We start from the raw sequence: 22964 nt of genomic DNA on the forward strand, positions 1-22964 counted from the left end.
TTTTTTTTAAATTTTCACAAGCAGCACTATGAGGAGTTTTTGAATCGGTATAATAAACTATGTAGACTAAATTTTATTTTTTTACACACACCCCTAGGGGTTGCACCACACACCTTAATTTTTCTACAAAAAAACTTGTAAAAAAAAAAATTTTTTTTTCTTTTTGGGTATACATTCTTTTAACAAAAAAATTTAAAGCAAAGAAAAAAAAATTGGTGCTTAATTTTAGAATTATTAACTTCATGCCTTAAATAAAGTTTCAAAGTATGATATCATGTCAGCATAAGAACTTTAAACTATGCTATTATGTAATTTTTTAGTTTATTCTATTTGTTGCATTTTAGTCTATATACATAGCATATTTAGTGTTTGTGTATATATTGTTTACTTTTTATTTTTTAGTAATTAAAAATAAAATATAACTAATAATAAGCAACACATTGTATCATGGCAACATTTCATACTCGCAGTAAAAACTGACAACTTAACATTTGGACAAGGTTCTAATTTTCCAAATGCAATGATTCCTACAAAAAGAGATGTTGTGAACTATTGCTATTAGGTTCATAGAAATGAAGATGCTAAAGACAAAGGATCAAGTTCTGCTCATAAACGTTACAAATTAGTTAACACTGAAATTGAAAATATTTGGCGTAAATTCAGTTTTTCAACAATCGAAACAGAGGAAGTATTCTCAAAAGTATGTAGATTAATGGAAAAAAAGCATCCAATTTAAATAAAACTTCAAGACTTAGTATAATTGCTAATTTGATGAAATAATTGATGAATAATTGAAAGCTTTTGACAACATATTTGATATATGTTAATGCAATTGTTATGATTTAGGAGTAGAAAGAGAGAAATGCAGATGTACTTTTAAAGTGCCAATAAAAGAGTGGGATGCGTTTGTTGGGCAAAAGAAACGCACAAATCAACTTGGACTACTTGATCGTGCCTACACATCTACTTTAAAGAAAACTGAAACTAGAAAAAATAATTTATAACTAGGCAAAAACAGTTAAATACACATAAAAATGTTGAAATAGGCATTGATAGACAAATTACCGATGACAACTTTTATGAATCTAAGGATAATATCATATTAGATGAATCTAGTAATGAATATGACAAGCTATACGAATCTGATGTCTTAAAAAAATGTACTCAAAATAGGTTTCAATACAATAAACAAGCAATCATAGCAGATAGTTATCGTGTCAATTGCAGAGCAACTGCTGCTATTGTCAATGCTGCTAAAAAAGACATGAGTATACCAAATGAACCAAATATGCTTAATAGGAAAAAAGTAGTAAGAGAAAGATTTTGTGTTGGACAAAAAAATATAAATCAGAGAAAATGCAAAAATTTAAAATTACAATGTATTGGTTTTGATGGAAAAAAAAAACAATACAATAACAACTGCAGGAATAAATAAAGAAGAGCATATTACAATTGTTAGAGAACCAAGCAGCAGCTATATAGATCATCTAACACCTGATAATGGAACTTCTCGCTGCATTTTTAATGAAATTCTCCATATAATATTTGTAACTGGCAGCAGTGATTCGTTAAATGCTCTCTTATGTGTTGCAACTGTAGTAAATACTGGAAAATTTGGAGGGGTGATAAAATTAACTAAAACAGAACTCGATAGATCAATGCAGTGGCACGTTTATCAACTAAATTTAAATGAACCTCGCTTTCAACATGTATTTGAGTTGATTGATGGAAAAACTTCTGGCCCCGGATCATTTAAAGGAGAAATTGGTAAAAAAATAACAGAGGACTTAACTAATTAAGCAGTAGTTCCTTTCAAAAAAATTAATGTTTCTTTTTATTTAATTCCAGATAACATCTTCAGTAAATTAAGTTCAGATCAAAAATATCTTTACAGTATCTGTTTAGCTACTCAAAATAATTAAAATAAAAGTTGCTTATACCCTCAAAATACATAAAATAATTATGTATAAAAGTTGCTTATATTATTTTTCTCTAAAATGCCAAATAACCAGATTTTGTGTGCGACCACTACGGAGGCTAGCACATACATGAAAGTTGATGTATACCAATTTTGAGGTATGTGCTAGCCTCCGTAGCCTAAACACATATATAGGAACCTCCCAAAATATGCTTCTTCTTAAAAAAAAGATTTTGACCCGCCCTAATGTATAGTTTATTATGAAATCTTTTATAAGAACAACTTTTAAACAGAAGATAGTTTTCAAAAGACTATTTAACTTAACATGCAATTCAATTTGGTATTGTTACTGACACAAAAGATTGTGAAAAGTTGAGAATTAGTATCTAAATTTGAACTGTTAGAGATCTAATATTTACTTAGACAGTTTATTTACTTTTCTTGCTGAAGAAATTAAGCATGGCATATTCAGATATAGTGGATATATGAAATGATTTAATTCAATTGCAGGTTGTAAAATGTTCAAAGATTGATGACATCAATTCAAAAGATAGTTCTATTTCCTACTCGATAGTGTGAATAACATCAATACCGAAGTTAAATTTGTGAACAAAGAAATCTTAAAATTTGTACAAATATGCAAATATGAAAAAATTGATGACTTGAAAAAAATTTCAGTCCGACAAGCGCCAATCTTATACCAATCATTTTAAATGCAAAGTAATTACAGAATAATATGAATATTGATGCCGCTATTATTGAACCTAAAAAATTAATAAAAAAGAACAGATTCAGTACTAGATGTAAACGGGTTTTCATAAAGCTAAATGGTAAATCTGTTAATGCACAAATGAAAGGGTTAAAGATTTTATTTGTATGGTTTAAAGTAAATGTGAATAAGGTTTACAAAAAATCACATTCATGCGCTGGATAGATTTCTTTTCTTTTTTTTGTTAACACCGCAATTTTTTATTTTTTTTCTAACAGCGCAAAATTTTTTTTTTTTCTTAGAGCGCAATTGCTAGATTTATTTGACTTTGCAAAATCAAGTTTAAATGCGTGCAACAAATGAAGCAGATCAATAAATACTTGCCGGAATCGACAAAATTTTATACTCAATTTTGCAAAGGTGTTAGAAAATTGCAAAAAATCATCATACAGTTTTATAAATGGAGAGGATTTGCACATAGCCATTGATCTAACCTTGATTCAGTACCCATGCCGTTTAAAGTGGATTAGTAGAATACTGACATTATAAACATACTAAAAACTGATCTCAGAGGTTATTAAACTTAGGTAAGCCTTTCCGGAATAGTTCTATGCAAACAGTTCAATGCCTGAGAGCAAAGTTAGGTTTGCGTTAATTTTGAACAAATCAGCCCCGGTGAGAAGGAATCTTAGTACAAAGACCTTGATGTATATTGTCAATCAAAAGAATGGGCAGTTACGGAATTTATTATTGAATGAGTAAGAAAAACTTTAAAACCAGATGTCAAAACTGATAACAATGAAAAGTTGATACAATTTTATAGTAATCAAACTACATTGTTGAATTATTAATGAATTAGTTCACTAATAGTTCAACGGTAAACTTAATTTACTTGTTGTGTAAAATAGTCAACTTAGTTAATAAATTATTTTGTGCAGAGATAAAATTGATAAATGGATTAGTTTGGTATGGTATATTTGGGGCTGCAGATATTTGGCAACCTGTAGGTTGTGAATAGGTTGGATGGTTAAACGAGCTGATGCAAATATTTAATGGTTAGGCAACAATGACAACCTTGACCTATGGCTGAGAAACAATAAAAGAAAGCTGGATGTTAAAGCGCAAAGAATTTTTAATCACTCGTTGGATAGGAGATGCTTTTCGTTAAACTATAAAGTTTGAACCTCCCTCAATTTAAGGAGATTGCAAATTTTATACGGTCATAATTTTTAATCGCTGAGAAACTATACTATGAAGCTTGAAGTTTATTGGTGAATATTAGCCAAGTTCCCTGTGGGGATGCGTCGTCCGAAGGACGTCCTTTGGACGTCATACGGATGTCTGGACGTCTATGAAACGTTCGACGATGGACGATGCATGCCCACTGGGTTCAGAATAGTACAAAAAATATTTTATTAACTTATTGCTCTCACATTTGGCGCAGGGGGCAAAAATTTTGTGACTTTTTGTTCCTTGACTCCAATCATCGCAATTTTTTCCAATGCATCCTTATTCGACATAAATATAAACATATGAGTTTTCGGAATTTGCTCAATCTCAAAGACCATAAAATGCTGGATCCGCCCCTGTTTACAATACAAAATTAGAAGAATATCGTGTTCTGTATAATAATAAATCTGAGAATTATATTACATTGAGTGATATTGATAGAATGCAAATAATTTTGGTTGACAAACTGTAAAATATGTTATATCATTTATTAACATATTTTCAATTGCATTTTATTTACTTTTTCTCTCTTTTGATAATATGAAACTTAAGAAAGTTTTAGTACTAGATTGGGAAAAACCTTAAAATAAGAAACTTTTTAGTACAAGCGTATTTGTTTGGTTTCTTATATTTGTATATATATAAAAAAAACGCGTGTTGTAACAAAATTTTAAGTTTCAACCAATGTATTTTCAAAAGACTTTTTAATGCAATATCTTAAAATAAAAAAAAGAAGAAATAAAAATAGACTAAATATCACGCTTCTAAAATAATCATTAAAAAAATTTCCATTAATTAACCGGATCTTTTACTTTCCTTTTACATTTGTTAATGATGTAAAAAGAAAGAAAAAGATTTGGAGTGTAAAAATCTTTTTTAAAACAAGTAACTTGTTTTTAAAAAACCAAATACCAATTACGATAAAACATAAATACGAAAACCAAAAAGCTGAAGACAGATACTAATTTCAGATACAAAACATAAATAAGATATAAAATAAAACATTAAAAAAAATCTTCAGCAGTGTCTATTAACGTTTTGAAGATTAAATGTCATCAAATTTTTAATGCATTAGAATATTAAATTTCAAAAATATTTTGTTTTTGCTTTATATTTATTCATTCTCTAAGTTCTAAATTTATATTTATTCAAAGTTTGTAATTTTTTTAAAATAAATTAAAATCTAACTTAAGTTTTTATTGTTTTTATTAAAAATTTTTATTCAAAAACAAATGTGAACCAAAGAACTTTTTAATAAAATTTTATTGTCAAAAACAAATGTGAACCAAAGAACTTTTTTCAACACTTTTTAATTGTTAAGAAAATTATTGAGAGTCAACGAAGGTTTGGTTCGAATGCTAATTAATAACTCTATTGATTTTAAGTAACATTTAAGGAACTTTTGCAGACACACGTTCGGGCCCTTTATCATTGGAAGTAGATACTCCTCCAGATTTAAAAATTTCTTCGTTTTTTAAAAGAATAAAAAAGCTAAAATTTAAAATATCGAAAGTCTTTTTTTTTTTTACTATTCAATTGCGAAATATTAATTCATTTGATTTCCTCCCTCAAACTAATTTGCTTTTTATATGATTTGCGTTGTTTCTAAAGCTTTGTTATTATGTTATCCCTCTTTTAGATTAAACAATATGCTTAAAATTGCAACTTGTAAGTCTAAACGTACTTCTACCTAGTAAAGCCCACTTATCCTCTTAAAATAAACACATAATCGGATATTTTTAAATATTGTTTTGATGTCATATCATGTTAAGTATGCCGTTCAATGTTGGTAACAGCAGTTGCAAAGATAATATCATTTTAAATACAAAAACCTTTTACCTATATTTATTGTCGATAATATGTCAAACAAGTTGAATATCAGCAAGAATGCGCATGCCAAATTTGATCTTGTCAATAATTGTAACTAATAAATATCTACTCTAATGACAGAAAATAAAATTTCATAATTGACTGTCTTCTCTTGATTAGGTTTTTTTTGGTTAGGTTTTTTTTTAAACGTTTATCTGCTATACTAAAAGAAAGAATTAACAGTTGTAGCGAAGTAGTTAAGCAGCCGCAGTACTTTTTCCATTTGCAGAATCAAGAGGTTCAAGACTCAATGTCAGTTTTGGTTACATATGCAGCATCAGTATTAAGGATGGCAAAAATCCAGGAAATTTTCAATCCCGGGATTTCGGAAATTTTCGGAATAGAAAAAAATGCAATTGAATACTTTTTAAGCACTCATCAAACACTTAAAAATGACTAATTTGATAATAATATAACTAAAATATTTAATAATAAGTTAAAAATAAGTTAAATTTGTTTAAATCATGTTTAACTTAATTTTGTATTAAAACTTATCTTAATTTTGTATTAAGACTTTTAAAAATTAATGAACCTAAGTATTTTAAATTATAAAACAATACCTTAAAATGGTAACACAGTATAAATAAAAATAACAATTAAAAAATGATATAAATATGCATGACTTCATTAATTAAACGGACCTTAAGAAAATTTTGTACTTTTAATAAACCTTCTGTTTTTTGATAACTTTATTAATTAAATTAATGTTAAAAAATCTTTTGTAAATCACGTATTTTCATAAATCACATTCTTGAAACAACTTAAATAGTTGATTGCTCAATAAGAAAACCGTCAGGTCTTATTGAAATACCTTAAATATCAGGAGGAAAAAAATAATACGTTGGTAGTTAAATACAAATTTGATTTAATGACAAATATAAATTGTATTTAATAATAAACAATAAATCATTACCATGGTCAATCTCAAAGCATTCCCGCAATTTCAAATAAAGCATCTGGCTAAATTATTAGGCGCACTTTAAGGTTCCTTTATAAATCTTAATTATCATGTGATAAAGTATAACTTTATTGTTTAACAATTTTGTACAATGTATATTTTTTTATTGTCCATCATGTTACCTGCTTTTTAACACAAATAAAACATCATTGTTATAGAAAAAGTATTTATTTATTAACTGTTGAAAAAAGTATTATCTGAGTATTATGTGGCTCAACACCGCAGCCTAAACTAAAATACCATAGTTTTTATCCTAACGGTCCGTCAACAAAATAGAAGAAGGGGGATTTTAAAATTTTTGACAATCATTTACATAGGGGAGGAAGGAGATAAAAAAAAAAAATTGACGTCAACAACGTTACTGTTTTAAATAAATTTAATTACTCAAAAAAAAGTAAAAAAATGAAGTTTTTTTTCCATTATAATTTTAGTTGGGTTAGAAAGGGGAGGGGGTTTAATCAAATATTGACGTAATTTTATAGAGGGCCTCTAGAAATTTGACAAGTTAAGAGGGAGAGGGAAGTAAAAATTGCAAATATATTATTGACATAATTAACGGACAGCCCCAAACATAAGAAATGTAATTTTACAGAAAGTTTAGTTAAGTATTTTGGAAGCTCTCCAAGTTAACTTTTATTTTAATTAGCGTTTTTTTATCAATAAAATCTAATAAATCTGTTATCTTATAATAGTTAAATGTAAAAACTTAAAGTGCAAAATAAGTATAAATTGTGTAAAAAATTTCCTCATTTTTAACAATTACTCTAGTAAACACAAGCTTTTTTTTATAGTATTTTTCTTTAATTTACAAGCTTTTAATATAAAAAAATGAGATTATAACAATCATTGTTATAGCAACAATTCTAATAAACGATACAAGTTAAACAGTCTTTTAAAAAAAAAATTAGCTCATCAGTTTGAGTAATTTATTGTTTTGTTTCGCTTAAGTATAAGTAATATTATTATTGATAAAGCTGTTTATAGTTACTGAATCTAAAGAAATACCACCTTCTAAGCTTTGGGTTCGATACTGTCGACTTTTGTTGAACTGTTCTTGTTCTTTTGTTCGTTTATAAAGTCTAACAAACGATGTTTTGAATGGCTTGTTAAAAAAGTTGTATATTATTGGATTGATAACTGTATTCAGCATTGGCAATACTTTAACAAATGTATAAAATATAAAATCAAATAAGTTTTCATTTGTTTTCTTTAGGTCCGGAAAATATTTTGGATTTATAAAAATAATCAAGTTAATAACCAAATTCGGAAACCAACATATCACAAAAGCAAGTAGACTACCGCAACTGACTTAGTAGCTTTAAGTTCTTCACTAAGTTGTCTCTTCGGAGAACTTTTTTCTTTACCGTTTGTGCTCAAACCGCTGTTGCGATTTAATGTACTAAAATAGTTCGGTAAATTATCAACTTGAGTGGCCTCAATAGCTTTGATATGCAAAATTGCAACTTTTAGAATTATAAAATAAATTATTGTCATTATAATTAACGGAACCATATATAATGCAAAAAAAGATGCAACGTAGAATTTATAATTTTTGTTTGAGCAGTAAAAATTTACGTTTACGCTTGTAACTGAATTTCTATTCCAATCGAAAACGCCAGCTATCGCCCATACAAAGGAGAAAATCCATACAAGTAAGAGCATTAATAAAACTCCTGTTCGGTTTAACAAACTCGCATATTGGAAAGGCATCACAATGGCAATAAATCTAAAATAAAATTGTTGGAAAATTTTTAATATTTTAAAACTTTTGAATTGTGAACTTTTTTGTCAAAGTTATAAAAAATTACTTTTACTAAATACTAAAAAATAAAGCTAAAAAACTTTTTCTAACCTTATAAAATAAAAAAGAAATTATAATAAAGTAATATATTCCCAGTGGACACAGGACGTGTTTAAGACGCTTAAATAAACGTTTAAAAACGTATTAATACGTTTTATAAACGTATAAACCACGCCTTGTCCCCTCTGGATTGACAGAAACAAAATCTAAAATTTTGTTACTGCCAAAGTAATTTTGTTAAAGTGAGGTGTGTGCAGTTTTTAAAAACACGGTTAAATTTCTAAATAGATAAACCGCTCTCTAAAATGAATTTCTCTATCTAGCAGTTATTAAAAACTTTGTTACAAATTTTAAAAATTAAATATAAAATAAATAAAATTTAAAACAAATCAAACAACATAAAAACGTTTTAGATAAAAAAAAACTTCAAACAAATACCTGTCTATTCCGATGAGAAGAAGCGCAAGTATGCTAGAAACATTAAACAATGAATCGCTAATCAAATATATAAAACAAAATGATTTGTTAAAACAAAATTGAAAATCGTATAGCTTTTCACCAATAATGTAAGGAATACAGGTTAACACGAGAAGCATGTCTGATATCGCTGAAAATTAAATGAAAAAAATAAAACCAAAAACTAGATATCAAAAATCTTTGTAGCCTAACCTCACTTTAACCTTGTCTCGTAACGTAATATTGCAATATTACAACCTTGTGTCGTAACGTAATATTGCAATATTACAACCTTGTGTCGTAACGTAATATTGCAATATTACAACCTTGTATTGTAATTAAATATTATCTTAAAGTTGTAACTTTATATCATTAGTAATGCTGTTATTATATTAACTAAAATGGCTTTATATTTTGATTAAAATTTTTTTTTTGAAGAAATGTGTTAGACTGTCCTGTAAAAGCACTTACTACCGGGGTAAATATTTTGACCGACTGACCTCATTAGCTTTTTGTCTACAAATTGACCTATAAATACACAAAAAAGCAAAATAAAATTAAAAAACAATATTGTTACTAAAGTTAAAAAATTAGTGATAAAAAAATATTATTGCAAAAAATTTTACGTGCACGCATTAATTTATCTTATAATTAGTGAGAAGATGAGTTAAATAAAAAAAGTTCCATTCGAATTCTGGAAATTCATGGCGGAAAACCGCCAAGTTTAATGTAGCGTGAAATGAAATTCCATATAATTTGTGTAAGTTTAAGGTATGACAACTAATTCTTAATGAGTGGATAAGAGAAATTACACTTCCCTACTTAGCAAACATTTGTATTGTGGATTTGCGGTGGACTTATATAGACATTTTAAACGTTTCCTTGGAGTTATGCTTATTGGTTACTGAGTGGACCGTTAGTGGCATCCAGTGGCGGATTAAGCACACGAGGGGCCTGAGGTGAATAATTCAGCGGGGCCCTTATAAAATAAAATAGTTTAATACCTGGACGTTGGTATATTTGTCGTTATTTTTTCGCTTATTTTAGACAACAATATTTTAGAGAATTCCAAAATTAAGTTAGTTCTTAGGTTTCCTTTGACATCAATTTTCTCTCTTTCTTTATAGCAAATGTTTCTACCACTTCATCGAAATTTATTTCATTCAAAATTTTACGCTCAATTGACATCAGTGACAGATTATTTAATCTATTATGTGTCATTGTTGATCTCAGTTCATTCTTAATTCTACTCAGTTTAGAAAAACTTCTTTCTCCTGTACAATTGGACACCATCAGACTCAAATAAATACGAAATGTAATTTCGACATTGGGAAATGCTTCCTTTAGTCCATGCTTCCTTTAGTCCATGCTTCCTTCAGTTCAACAACTTGTAAATTAATAACTTTTTACTGTAATCTTCGTCCATTTACTGTTCTGCAAATTTGGCGAATTGAATTTTTAGGTAGGCGGAAAAACGAACCATTTCATCTTTTAAACTTATTTTAATGTCTTCACTGTAAGCCATCCTGACATTTTCACAATATTCCTTTATTGTGTAAGCGGATAAGCAAGTTAAATTGGTCAAAAAACCAAATTTGTCACACACAGCAGAATACGCCCTTACAAAAAAACCCAGTGAACTTCCAGTGAAAAAATGTTCCAAAACCCAGCAAACTTCCAGTGATCTTTTCCAGCGAACTTCCAGTGATCTTGTTCCAAAACCCAGTGAACTTTTCCAGTGATCTTGTTCCAAAACCCAGTGATCTTTCATAGCTAACTTTCATGTTTATATATAAAAAATGGAAGTTTAGCGAATTTGCTGGAATTGTATTTTTTAAGATGTAGTTTTTTAGAATATATTTTTTTTAAAACGTTCATAAACATTTTAAATATTTAAAACCGATAAGCGCGAAATAAGACAAATTAAGCATAGAAAAATAAAAATGTTTAATATAACATTTATTTAAAAATATCGATATTTAAAATAGAAATACAATAATAAACTACCTTAAGTATGAATACAAACTTTCATAAATTTTAACAAGAAAATAAAAAGTAAATTCACTAATATTAAAGTAAATGTTTGTTTTTTTATTGACCTTGGCTCAGAGATTTTGTTAAGAACGAGTTAATGTAAGCATATTGTGGATCTTTACTATACATTACGCATGTTTCTTTATTTAAATGGTTTACATTTTTTTAAGCTTAAATCAAATTTTTTTCTATTTTAACCATTTAAACGAACTAAACAAAAGATCTTAATTGTATTTTTATTTTTTTTTGTTTTGATAGAGATTTAATTCGTAAAACATAATCTACAAAAAAATTTAATAAAGCAAAATTACTTTGCATAAACTTATCCAAGCTTGTTTGAAAAAAAATTGAATGAATTTCATAAGTCGAGAACCAAAAGGCTGTACATTTTTTTGTTTTCGAATAAATGCAATTTGTTTACTTTTCCTGATAACTTATTTAAACTTTTTTGAATTTTATTTATTAGGATATTTTTGTATATTTTGAGGCGAAGAAATCATAAATGCGGTCTGTTGGTTCTCTACAGACAAGTTATCAAAACAAACAAAAATTAATAAAATCGTAAGTTATATAGTGCTTGGCGCATTCTTTTCCGTTTGGGTCTTCGGAGCTAAAAAAAAATGATACAATATATAAAGGGCATATATAATAATTATATAAAAACATATAATAATATATAAAATAAACAGTAGAATAGTAAGCAAACATAAAACAGTATAACAGCTAAAAACAAATATAACTTTAAAAACCAAGGATAAATTATAAAAGCAAAAACAAATTTATCTTTAAAAATTAATCATTACTTTAAAAAAAAATTTGATTGGTGACACTACAACGTAAACTTAGCCAAACTTGTGATAATAAAAGTTAGTTACTATTAGAGCTTATACGGTAATTAAAATAATTAATACTAAAAAAAATATACTAAGACAATAATAACTAACACAAGACTTAAATTAAAAAAAAAGATCATACGAAAATCACAAGTTGAAATTAAAAAATTAAAAAATCCAATTATTTATTGTTTTTCTATAAAATAAAATTAAGACATGGTAGTCTTCACAAAATTATGTTATTTATAAATGATGAAAACTAAAGATATAAAATTATAATTAAACACGAAAAGTAACTCCAGCATTAAAATATAATACCTGCTTTAAAATAAGCTCTGCGTTCGTCATTAATTTTTTCACAGAGCGCAACACTGACATCATTTTTTGAAAAATTTGAAAACTTGGATATTATAAGTTCTGTAAAAATTGCAGATTAGCAGTTTCTCGAATTGAAATGATTCTGGAATTCCAGAGTATAAGTATTTAAATTTAATATTTTTTTTTACCTGTTATTAAATGCAACACAGCTGGATCAAGGCCAACTTTTTTTGAAACTGAAAACTTTGAGGAGCCTTTTTTCTAGATAGCGAAGGATTCACCAACTTATTTCTTTCATAAAAATAGCCTAATAACTGTTTGACCAGCTTTTTTTCTGAGGGTGCTGTTAAGACCCTTTTAGGAATCATGTTTTCAGTGACTTCTTTGTCACTGCATATATAATCTGTTGGCTGCGTTGTATGGGAAACTAATGAATGTGCTGGTACTTGTTCTGATAGTTGTGAATGCATTGATAGTAGAAGGTGTGAATTTATTAGCGATGTTGGTTGTGAATGCAACAATGGTGGTGGCATTTGTGGAACAGAATATAGCTGTGTTGGTAGTGAAAAAGATGGAGAAGGCGTTTGAAATGAATTTGAAGTCGATTGAATGTTTTCTGATTGAAGTTGATTGAAGTCAATTGAATGGAACGATTTTTCATGAAACGAATTATAATTGTTAAGAAAAAAAGAGGAATCAGGATGATCATTAATGGAGTCATTAGTTGAAAAAGATTGGAATTGTTTGGATTGGGATTGGGTTGAGAAAGGAGGAGTTACTCGTAATGTTTGTGATAAAGGAGGTGGTATTTGTGAATTTGTTGGTTGTAAGTATAATGGAAATGGTTTTAAATGGCTTGTCGGTGGTTGGGAAATCAACATTTTTGCCATCTTTCTTGGCAACTCTTCGCTTAAGTCACCTTCTGTTTTGCTAACAAGTCCTAAAAGTAAAATAAAATACATACAATTTAAAATATAGGGCATTATAAAACTTAGGGTATTTTAAACAGATGGTCATATAAAACAGAAAAGTTGGGCATTTAAATCTACTGAATGGTCACAAGCAGTGAAAAACTAAAGGAAAAATGAAGTACACTTGAACAACCTAGTAATAATCATAAAACATCTGATGAAGTAAATCATAAATGTTTAGTTATTACAATTCCATTTAAAATTTTTAAAACATTTTATAATAAAATTCTTATTATTGTAAAAAAAAACTAGAATTGCCAAAATTGATCTCATCTATGTCAGTATTTTATTTTGAATACAAATGACTGTTTACTTACTTTCTATTTTTTTGTACAATGTTGTTAGTTCTTAGCAAAATCTTCTTTTAAGGCCATAGTATGAGTATTCTAGATATTGTAAAAATATGTAACAAAAAATTTTATTTTATAAATAAACAGGATAGGTTAATTAATTTTTGTTTATGCTTAATGTCTACTTTTCTAAAATTGTATGGTTTCGATAAGTTTCCATTTTTGAAGAGTTAAAGCCATTTTTATAAATGAAACTATTAGTAGAATAAACTTACCAACAATAACTCCATTTGCTGAACTGTTACATATTCAACTCTAACAGACTCCTAAAAAATTAACAAAGTTTTATCCAGAGTTTGAACTGATCTTGCTCAAAGTAAATTTCATAATATATAAACCTAAATTTCATTTGTTATGTTTAGCGACTTCTTATCTTTTTTTTTCTTGATAAGTGAGCTTTTTTTTCAATAAAGCTTCTTCCAAACTGTCTAAATATAATTATATAATTACTATTTCATAAATGCTAAATATATCTTTAAAAACAGATGTTAGTAATACATCAAACAAAAAAGACTACTAACAATGTTATTATATGAAATATTTAAAATGCTGGAAGCATACGCAATTGAAATAATTAACAACTTTAAATATAAAATATCAAAAGAAACTTAAAACATTTGGGACCTTCATCTCGATTAGTAAGTTTCGTGTAATCTTACATCACCTTCAGTAATCTTACATCACCTTCTTTGTTATTTACAAGAAAAGCCCTGTTAAGTACAGATGTATCCCATTCAACAGAGACAGATCCATTGCGAGACCATTGTATAACAGCAAACTTAGACATTATGAATACTAAGACTTAAATAAATTTAAAGATTACAAATAAATAAATAATTTTGAAAAAATTTTGAAGTAAATTATAAGTTGCTATTAAATTTTATACCCCATTAGCAACATATAGTTATAAATGTGTATTTCATAAACTTATAGATGTATATTAATAAAACTTTAAGTATTTAAAAATTGTAACAACATATAAGCAGTTAAGTATATTGTAACAGAAATTGCAACGGTCTAAGGATACAGAAGATTATATGAAAATAATCCGATTCTAACTAGTACCATGCTTCTGAAATAACAAAACTCTAATTGTTGCTGTGTAGAAAGTTGAATAAAATGACTTAGGTAAATTTAAAAATAAAACAGCAACCCAGTAGTTATAGAAAATGTAAATATCAATTTAATAAAATAAAAAAACAATTTTAAACAGAAACAATATTTTTAAACCAAAAGTTTTCACAAAATTGAAAAGCCAACATAAACTGTTGAAGTTTACATATACTTTTTTGTCACAAATACAAAATGTAATAGTTTACCTAAAAAAATTACAATTCACCAAAAAATAATTACAGTTCACCAAAAAAAAAACAGTTTACCAAAAAAGAGTTATGTAAACAGCTCACAAAAAAAATTAAAATGTTACAAACAAATCATCATGCAAAGATAAAAAGCAATAATAATACAAATAATATTATTACACAAAGAATAATTATAGAAGAGTTAAAAAGGGCATAAATCAGGAATACTTACAATACAACCTTCAACCAAAAAAGCTTTTTGTATAATTTGCTCTGCAAAAATTATAGATAGACATTCTGCATAAGTATACATAAAAATATGCTTAGCTTCTTTTGGATTTGTTTTTAATAATTTAACACAAGCAAAAACATTTCATCTCAAAAATAAAGAAATATTCAATACTACAAAATGATCCACAAGTAAGTTTAACAAGTGAGTCACAATGGCGAACATTCTTATGACGAATATGGTAAATGTTAGGCAATAGAAACTTTGTAATATTTTTGAAATTCAGAAATATGCTTACCTAAATAATGCTCAAAAAACAGTTTCTCGCAATTAGGAATATTATAATTACAGCCTTTATCTAAAACTTTAATAGAGCCAATAATAACTCCTTTAAAATTAAAATTATGAGAACATAACATGTCTTCCAAAAAGTCTATGCAATCTTCATCTATAATATTAGAATTAGAAGCTTGAATGTTACATGTGGTTAAATATGAAAATCGATCTATTACTTGAGTAAATATATCTTGAGTACCATTTAAAAACGATAAAATAATGCCATTAAAATTTTCAAACTGATGGCAAGAATAAGATAATAAAGGCCCCCATAGACAAGCACATGAGGGAAGATGAAGTAATTGGTGCACATTATAAGACATATTCTCTCTACCATACAAACCAGGAAATTCATAAACAAATCAATTAACTAATAACGTGGCTTCATTGACAACACTTTCAGATAATACCTTATTATTCAACATAAAAACAACATTAGATAAAAGAATAAAATGGTCAAAAAACTGCGGAAGCAAAATATCACATAAAATAACAGGACCATAAAAAACTAAAAAATTAAAAAACTCAACACCTTTCCAATGCTTTATGCAACTTAATGATCGTGGAGTCCGCCTTATATTGCTTGGCACACTAATTGCAGATAAAAGATTATTTATAACAGTACAGTGTCTACGAATAGAAAAAATAGAACCAGAATAACAACTATCAAACCAGAAAGAAAACATAGCTTTCATAACACCAAGCTCTATACAGTGCAGATTATCAACAACTGTTCCATTTACACAATCAAAATTATGCACTCTTACTAATGGTGAAATATCTAAAAACCCTTCAACCACATTAACACAAAAAAAATCTGTATTGCTTCTACAATTCATACTAACATCAGAAAATGGGTAAGTCATACAAGACCCCCTGCCTTTTGGAACTCTTTCCCCTCTAGAAGAACACCAATGGCAACCATTATAACCATTAAATTGCCTGCGACAAAAAACCAGAGCTCTTGCAATTGTGTCACATGAAAAAATAGATACATGAAAAAAAAACACGAACATTATTAGATAAGAGTATACCATTAGTGGATAGGTTAGTAAAAATATCAATAAAAGGAGATAAAAATAATTGTATATTTGGTTTTTTAAAACCCGACCAGAGACCAAAAAACAAAATATTAGTAATTTGCAATGAATATGGAAAATTATGAATGGATGCTAGCAAAGGCCACAAGGACCACTTTGATGATTTGAAAACGGGAACTCCATCAGTATTAACAACAAGTCTAATTGTTGCTTGCCCATTTTCTTCAAGATCTGCTAAATGTATCCAATTGTTATCACAAGTGTTTTTAAGCTGTTTGTTTATGTTTAAAATATGAAAAAAGTTGCATTTCTTATAAAGATAGGATGATGTAAAATATTTCAAACATTTTGTACACTGCTTATTAGAACTTAAAGCAACTTCACAATCATCACAAAAAAAAACTTTTTCATATAAATCTTTTTCCTTCTTGAAAAACTTCAAAAACAAATATTTAGATGTTGGCAAAACACTGTGTGGCAATAAAATAGTTAAGAGTGTTAACAACGCCTCTAAGGCTTTGTAGGACAAATTAAAACGCAAAATAAAAGTCATTATGCATAAACATGCATTAGAGACATTTATCTTTGAGCCAGGATACAGAGGTGGACTCTCTGAACTTGCATTTTCATCAAACTCATTATGAATTGTTTCATTTTCTGGTTCATCAAAGTCAGATAAATGATATATAAATTCATCGTCAATAGAATCATTGTCATCAGAGGTGCTCTCATTGTGTTGTTGAGCACAATCAACTTTTGACATCCTCCAACGTGTTGTTCTCGGAACACTTACTTCCCCTGATTGCCATTTCTTGTAGCAACCAATTCTAGGCATCTAAAATAAAAGAGACAAGCAGGTAAAATTAAACTTTAGCTAAACAAGATTACCATCAGAAAGACAACAAGAGAACCTTTTGTGCTTAACCTAATTGGGCTTTAGGGTGTTATATATATATATATATATATATATATATATATATATATATATATATATATATATATATATATATATTATATATATATATATATATATATATATATATATATATATATATATATATATATATATATATATATATATATTCGAGGGACTTGAGAGACCCCTTAAAATATTTTTTATTCAAAAAAATTTTAAACCTAGTGTTTTTGTATTAGATAGAACACATTTGGGGGGTGGGAGCAGATTAGTTTCAAAAATGTTGTTTTTTGGGACACCCTTGTGTATATATATATATATATATATATATATATATATATATATATATATATAAAAATCAATAATTATCTATTATGTTCAATTATCTACAATAAAGAAGTTTATAATAATAAACTTTTGTGAAATTATCAAGTTGAATATGTATTTGCTTTAATAAAATGAACATACTGAACAACATACCTGTGGTTTTAGAGATTGAGTAGAACTTAAAATAATAGAAACTGAAACTGTAGATACAAAAAAACAACGTTTACTTTATTACAAAAATTGGAATAAAAAATTTCAAGCAGTTATATCTGTCAAATTTCAAGCAGTTATTAGGTACTTTGATAAAAAATTCAATATAATAATACAATTACAAAACTTATGCTGTTACATAGAGCTTAATGAGAGCTATTTAATGACGCCTAATTTGCCTGTCTATGTTAACTATGACGGAAGTTATGATTTTTTTTCCGCGTGTAAAAGTGGTAATTTCTGCTATAGAAAATTAAGAAAAACCGTGACCAATATTTTGCGTTACTGGCACTAAAAACTGCATAAGTAAAAAACTGACTGAGATAATGTAATAAAATTTAAAACAGTGATTCATCATTATTAGATCTTTAATTTATTAAATTTTTTATGGATCAAATAGCTTATTTTCATCTTATCAGATACAAAAAACAAAGTGGAGTGGGGGTGAATTTTGACGAGGATGCAATTTAAAAATTAATAGTTCACAAACTAAGTGCAAAGAAGACTTATTTTTCTAAGGTATATGACTCATTACATTAACTTTATGTTTAAGGTACAAATTACTAGTCTGCTGAAAGGAGGCTCATATAAATATTATTTATCAATATAATATTGAAAATCTTTTAAAATGGAGTAAAATTGAAAACAACATAAAGTTAAACACAATTAATCATAAAAAATGATACGTTCAAAAGAACAAAAAAATTAAAATGCATAACTAAAATAAAATACTATTGTAAACATTTGTCTAATATTTAAATACCGGTAACTAAATGTAGAACCTGAATCAATAGAAAACTAAATCACCAAGAGCAACGTCAGCCAAGAGGCTATCTACTGGTATTTTTAAGTCTTCTGCATCATCTTCTTCTTCATCCTCTTTCCAATATGCCATTATAAAACTAACAACTTTTCCAGTAACTGGTGGTAACTTCATAACTATTCTTCCCTTATAAGCTACTTCATTCCCCTCCTCATTCAATAAATGTTCAACTCTAGCTCCTTCAATTTTAACTGGATCCTCATTTAACATTTCTAATACTTTGACTCTTTGGTATTCTGAGAGTGAAGAGAAAATGGAATTATGTACAATATCTAAACTATTTTCTAAAATAAGTTTTTTTATATCTCTAGCTAATCTATTTCTTTGTTCCATTTCTCTTTTCTGACCTTTTTTTTTAACCGTAACTTTGCTAACTCTTCTCCTCTCAACCTTCTCTCTTTACTTTGTTTTCTTGAAACTGCCCCCCTAGATATACAAAATTTAACTATTTTTTCTTGCTCTTTTTTTGTATTATTACACAGCCAGTCCAGAGATTTGTTCACCTTCACCTTTGTCTTGCCATCTAAAAATGAAATTTCAGCATTAGGCGCCCTGCGAGTAAAAAAGTCTATCATGCCAAGGGTTTTCTCAGCCCAAATATTATTAATAGGGGCACTAACTGCCTTATCTTGCATGAACTGGCTCGGTGTAGAGAGTTCACCAGTCAAGTACCTTAACAGCTGCCTTTTTAAAACTGTCACTGTAGCATTAGCTATTATTTTTAAAACAGAAAGCAATTGCTCCAAATACTTCCCTTCAATAATGCGTAATGTAACCAATGTCTCATCAGAAATCAGTGGGCGACCAAATGCATCTAACTGTGACGACAATAGAAATTCCGGCTCATTACAAAGTATTTCCACAACCTTAATTGCAGATTTGAGATACTCAGCCTAAAAAGAAGTTATTTTTTATTAGAAGTTATTTTTTTAGATCATAAATTAATACATGCATTAAATGTTTAAGTTACATTGTAAGAATAAAAAAAATTGCATACCAATTTAAAATGGTTTCTTTGTTTTTCCTCTGCATAAAAAAGGGCCATCCAAGGTCCAGTTAAGAATTTGCCCCAGAGTCCAAGGGCTTGTAGATGGATCATTATCTCCTCATTCTTGAAATCTCTTAGTAGAGATGTCCTCAGTAAAGTCGTGTTGTTGCAGTACTTCTCCAGATAGTTGACTAGTATTTGTCTGTGCCTAAAAACAGAATAAAACAAATTATGCATTTGCTATTGGAAAATCAAATGCATGGACTAGATAGTTGAATACCAATTGTCAGTACCTGTATACAATGCCAGCTGAACAAAACAGTATGTGCAATCGGTTGCCAACATACCTTGGAAAAGTACTGCAAGATAATCCACTTTGCTTGAGAAAGGATTTAAAACCATGCGGATCTCCTTTGGCCTTGTATCTGAAATACAATAATGCAGACTTAAAATATAGCAAGCAATTAAACTCTGATTTTATAAAAAAAGTAACAATATGCAGTTTGTTTACATTATTTGGATCAAATACATAATTCAAACATTGACCTTAACTTTGAAATGCTGTACAAAAGATTTGCAGCTCTGCAATCTGACCCATAAGTGGTACTGGGTATTGTATCATTCAGCTTTTGATGTGCTTTCCTGGTCTCACTGGCTATTCCATCAAGTGGATGCAGATGACAGTTTAACTCTAACAGCTCTTTTTCAAGTATGCTGTTTAGCTTCACAACTGCTGCATGGTTAACTGAGGCCCTGTCTGTCAAGTTTGACATTATTTTGCCCATTAGTTTTTTCATTACATCAGCAATCTCTAATTTATAATATGCTGCATATGTGTTGGCTAAATCCTCAATGGTATCAGTAATGTGTTTTACATAGTCCTCTGCCTTGCCTCCTGGTAATTCAGTGATGCTGGCTGTAAGGATTTGTTGCTTAGTAGCAAAATGAATTTGATTTATGTGAATGCCCTTAATTGTTGTTGCATCAAATGCTAATGTCACAACATCAGCATTTATTATTGTTTCTGCCACTTGTAGCAGAGCAATTACTCCCATTTCTCTGGACATCTGCGCAATCGTTGACAGATTGGGGAGATCTTGAGGCTTCAAATTCACGTTACCAAGACTTGCACATGACATGATCACTTTAGGTATGGCATCTACAGGCACGTTGCTTTCAAGACAATGGTAAACAACCAGACGCAATGAGGCATTGAAACTTTTTTTTTCTTTTGTAAAAATTGAACCCTTTTCAATTTGATTGATGTCGCAGTTTAGCTGGTCTATGGTAATATCACTTTCTTTCAATGCTAAGTCTTGAACTCTAAGTTTTTTTTCTAAATCTAAAATAGTAAATTCTAATGTCAGGATCTTCTTCTTACAACTTTTATTTTCTTTAACCAAACTTTTGCATTTGAGGTTCAACTTTTTCAAGGATTTTGTTAAAGATATAACATCAGCTTCATATTTTTGGGCCTTCAACTGATATTTTGAGATCCGGCGTGAGGTTCTTTTAATTAGTTGGTTTACTCTCTTAACTTGAAAAGTCTTACTGATTGTTGTTTTCTCTTTTTTTACTGTTTTGATCACTGTCCTAAGCTTTTTGTTTTGAGTAAGTAAGGCTTTATTATAAAGTTTCCTTTTTTCACAGGAATGACATTCTCTGTTAATCCTTGTCTTTAATAGAGACACAGAAGGAGGTGTCTTTGGCTGAACAGGGAGAAGTGATGCCCTGGCTAGCGGAAACTTGAAGTCTTCACTTAAAAAAACAACTATCCTATCCCAGCTATAATGTATGTGTCTTTTAAAAAACTGGATTTTTTCGTTAACTCTTAGAATTGATAGTGTTAATGATGAAACTTTACATTCACTTTTACTAAATTGCTGAATTAAATATTTAGCTGTTTCTGTAGCATTTCTGTTCTGTTTTAAAAAAACATTGTACACAAAACCATTTGAAAGTATTTTATACTTGTGGGAACCAAGAAGATCTTCAAAGTCTTTTGCCTTTTTAATTATTTTCTCCATGTCACAAAAATAAGTTATTGTAAAAAACTGAAATAAAAAAAAAGGGATTTATATATTTAATAATTAACAAGGCAACGTAATAAAAACAAAGAAAAACTACTAAGTATTAATTTTTAAATAAATCTTATTTATCGTAGATTAGCAACTAATCTACGATAAATAAGACATAGCTATTTCAATTATATTATTATTGATTTATTAATTATTATGCCATTTAAGCTAAGCACAATTTACTACACTTTATAATCATTATAACTAAGTAAAAAAAATGTCAAATTTTATAAAATTAGAATTCAACCATATTTAAAAAAAATAACAATAGTAGTTTAAGAAACTTGTGTTGAAACTTGTATTTATTCTAAATTGGATTGTGCAACACCACAAATGCCCATTATCGGTATTAATAACCGGTTACTTGTGGGTAAGTTCGTTGGGAAGCATTTATTTTTAAAATTGGGTAATTTATTTACATAAAAAATACACAAAAGTAAATTAGATACATACATCCTTATGCAAATTTAATAAAAAAATGACTATCTAGCACAAAAAGCAAAAAATTTCGAAAATAAAAACTTACCTTGTTTTGAAAATCAAATTTTTCACTAACAACACACTGGATGAAGGATTTCCAAGTTATTTATAAAAAGATTAAGTATTCAATGTTGAAATACAAACAAGCCTATTTTAAAATCTAAAGAATTTAAAGAGCAGTCTGGTTTTAAAAAAACACACTATCCAGAGATGACTAAAAATCGGGTTTATCTAAGTATATGAAAAACCAAGTGCAATTTCCGACTAAAGTTACGGCCGATATTAAAGTACCTACAGTTATATCTGTCAAATTTCAAGCAGTTATATCTGTCAAATTTCAAGAAAGTTTTAACTGTTATCAAAAGCTATATCAATATTGACTTATAAAACGAGCAACGTTTTTGATTATTGGAAAGTGCTAAATTTCCACTTAAGTTTTAGATCGCTGGAAATAAAATGACGTTTTTCGTTAAACTTCCAGTGAACTTCCAGTGAACTTCCAGTGAACTTCCAGTGAATTTCCAGCGAAGTCGTAAACTTTGCGGAAAACCCAGCGAGGTGAATTTCCAGTGATCTTTTACATTTCCAGTGAACTTTCACTGGAAGTTCGCTGGGTTTTTTTGTAAGGGCGCATCTGCACGTTGAATTAGGGCATTGATAAGAATGGGGACAAGTACGATTCTTCTGAATTTAGTCTGATCCAAGTCCCCTGAGCATTCATCCTTGACTAATCCTTCGTCGAACTGAACTTTCCTTATCTTCTTTCTGCTACTATCTTCGTTATAAATC

The 22964-nt window shown here is 28.3% G+C and overlaps 1 protein-coding gene, 1 long non-coding RNA gene and 1 pseudogene across 2 annotated transcripts; all 3 read right to left on the bottom strand.

Annotated features, from left to right (window-relative positions):
* Positions 1–7518: 7518 nt before the first annotated feature.
* Positions 7519–22964, bottom strand: part of LOC136091311 (dopamine D2-like receptor) — a 34938-nt pseudogene continuing 19492 nt past the window's right edge.
* LOC136091361 (uncharacterized) lies at positions 11448–14286 on the bottom strand. The gene is made up of 4 exons (XR_010643935.1): positions 13786–14286; positions 13663–13713; positions 13415–13483; positions 11448–13066 (listed from the first exon to the last, which is right to left on the bottom strand). It is a non-coding gene; the product is annotated as an uncharacterized LOC136091361 (long non-coding RNA).
* LOC136092420 (uncharacterized) lies at positions 18941–22460 on the bottom strand. Its single transcript, XM_065820658.1, has 4 exons — positions 20164–22460; positions 19911–20042; positions 19627–19825; positions 18941–19522 (listed from the first exon to the last, which is right to left on the bottom strand). Exons 1-4 carry the CDS (start codon positions 21642–21644, stop codon positions 18941–18943), a joined length of 2394 nt encoding a protein of 797 aa, XP_065676730.1. The 5' UTR covers positions 21645–22460.

Source organism: Hydra vulgaris, chromosome 15 (assembly GCF_038396675.1).
Source record: "Hydra vulgaris chromosome 15, alternate assembly HydraT2T_AEP".
Classification (NCBI taxonomy): domain Eukaryota; kingdom Metazoa; phylum Cnidaria; class Hydrozoa; order Anthoathecata; family Hydridae; genus Hydra; species Hydra vulgaris.

What these genes read in the sequence shown, in the direction of transcription:
- LOC136092420 (XM_065820658.1), bottom strand. Translation starts at nt 21,644, where the DNA reads ATGGAGAAAATAATTAAAAAGGCAAAAGACTTTGAAGATCTTCTTGGT. An exon ending in TACAGCATTTCAAAGTTAAG is followed by an intron (nt 20,043 to 20,163) that starts GTCAATGTTTGA and finishes ATTGTATTTCAG; the next exon opens with ATACAAGGCCAAAGGAGATC. An exon ending in TCAGCTGGCATTGTATACAG is followed by an intron (nt 19,826 to 19,910) that starts GTACTGACAATT and finishes TTCTGTTTTTAG; the next exon opens with GCACAGACAAATACTAGTCA.